At 37.5% G+C, this 648-nt stretch overlaps 1 protein-coding gene across 1 annotated transcript in view; it reads left to right on the top strand.

The window, feature by feature from the left end:
- Positions 1–367, top strand: part of LOC119592537 (60S ribosomal protein L11-2-like) — a 6,311-nt gene extending 5,944 nt beyond the window's left edge. Inside the window, exon 5 of the mRNA XM_037941401.1 lies at positions 212–367. Within this exon, the coding sequence (XP_037797329.1) occupies positions 212–342 (131 nt within the window). The 3' untranslated portion in view covers positions 343–367. The remainder of the gene's footprint in view (positions 1–211) is intronic.
- Positions 368–648: the final 281 nt, after the last annotated feature.

Raw genomic sequence — 648 nt, 5'->3', positions numbered from 1 at the left:
AGAGAAATAATTATGTACTTTTGAATTTAATTTTGTCATGTGGATGTTATATGTTCAATAAAATCTAAGCATCCAGTGTGATCTTTCCAATTTGAATTTTTTAAACTTGCCAGAAGTTGACGGTTGATGTCGAAGTAGTATTGTGGATGTATGTACTCGAAATGAAATTTAGAAAACCTACTCTTGGTGACAAAGCATCTGAAACTTTCAGGTTATCGTGTAGCCAAGCGCCGCCATTCACCAGGCAGGATTGGTCCCCAGCACTGCTTGCACAAGGAGGATGCAATCAAGTGGTTCCAAACCAAATATGAGGGCATCATATTGCCTGGCAAGAAGAAGTAAACTTGTACAATAAACAGGAAATGGTCATTGATTTTAGCTTCCCTTTGGTATTTTAAGATATCTGAATTAAATATATTTTCATTATCTTTATTTTTGACAAGTAGATCCTTTCATCCTCTCCCCTGTCTTTTCTCTTGCCTGTTTTTCCTCCTTTGTCTCTTTCCCTTCTGTTTTCTTTCCACTCAAGCAAATACAGTTTAGCACAACTTTTACTATCCGAGAAAGTGGGACAGGGTGTAGTGGTTCCTAACCTTTCCTGTTGTGACCCCCACCAATATAATGTGTTCACATTCAGTATGTCAACTT

The sequence above is a fragment of the Penaeus monodon genome, chromosome 30 (genome assembly GCF_015228065.2).
Source record: "Penaeus monodon isolate SGIC_2016 chromosome 30, NSTDA_Pmon_1, whole genome shotgun sequence".
In the NCBI taxonomy this organism is placed as follows: domain Eukaryota; kingdom Metazoa; phylum Arthropoda; class Malacostraca; order Decapoda; family Penaeidae; genus Penaeus; species Penaeus monodon.
Note: the sequence above shows the minus strand (reverse complement) of the source record. Positions and strands in the feature narration are given on the sequence as shown.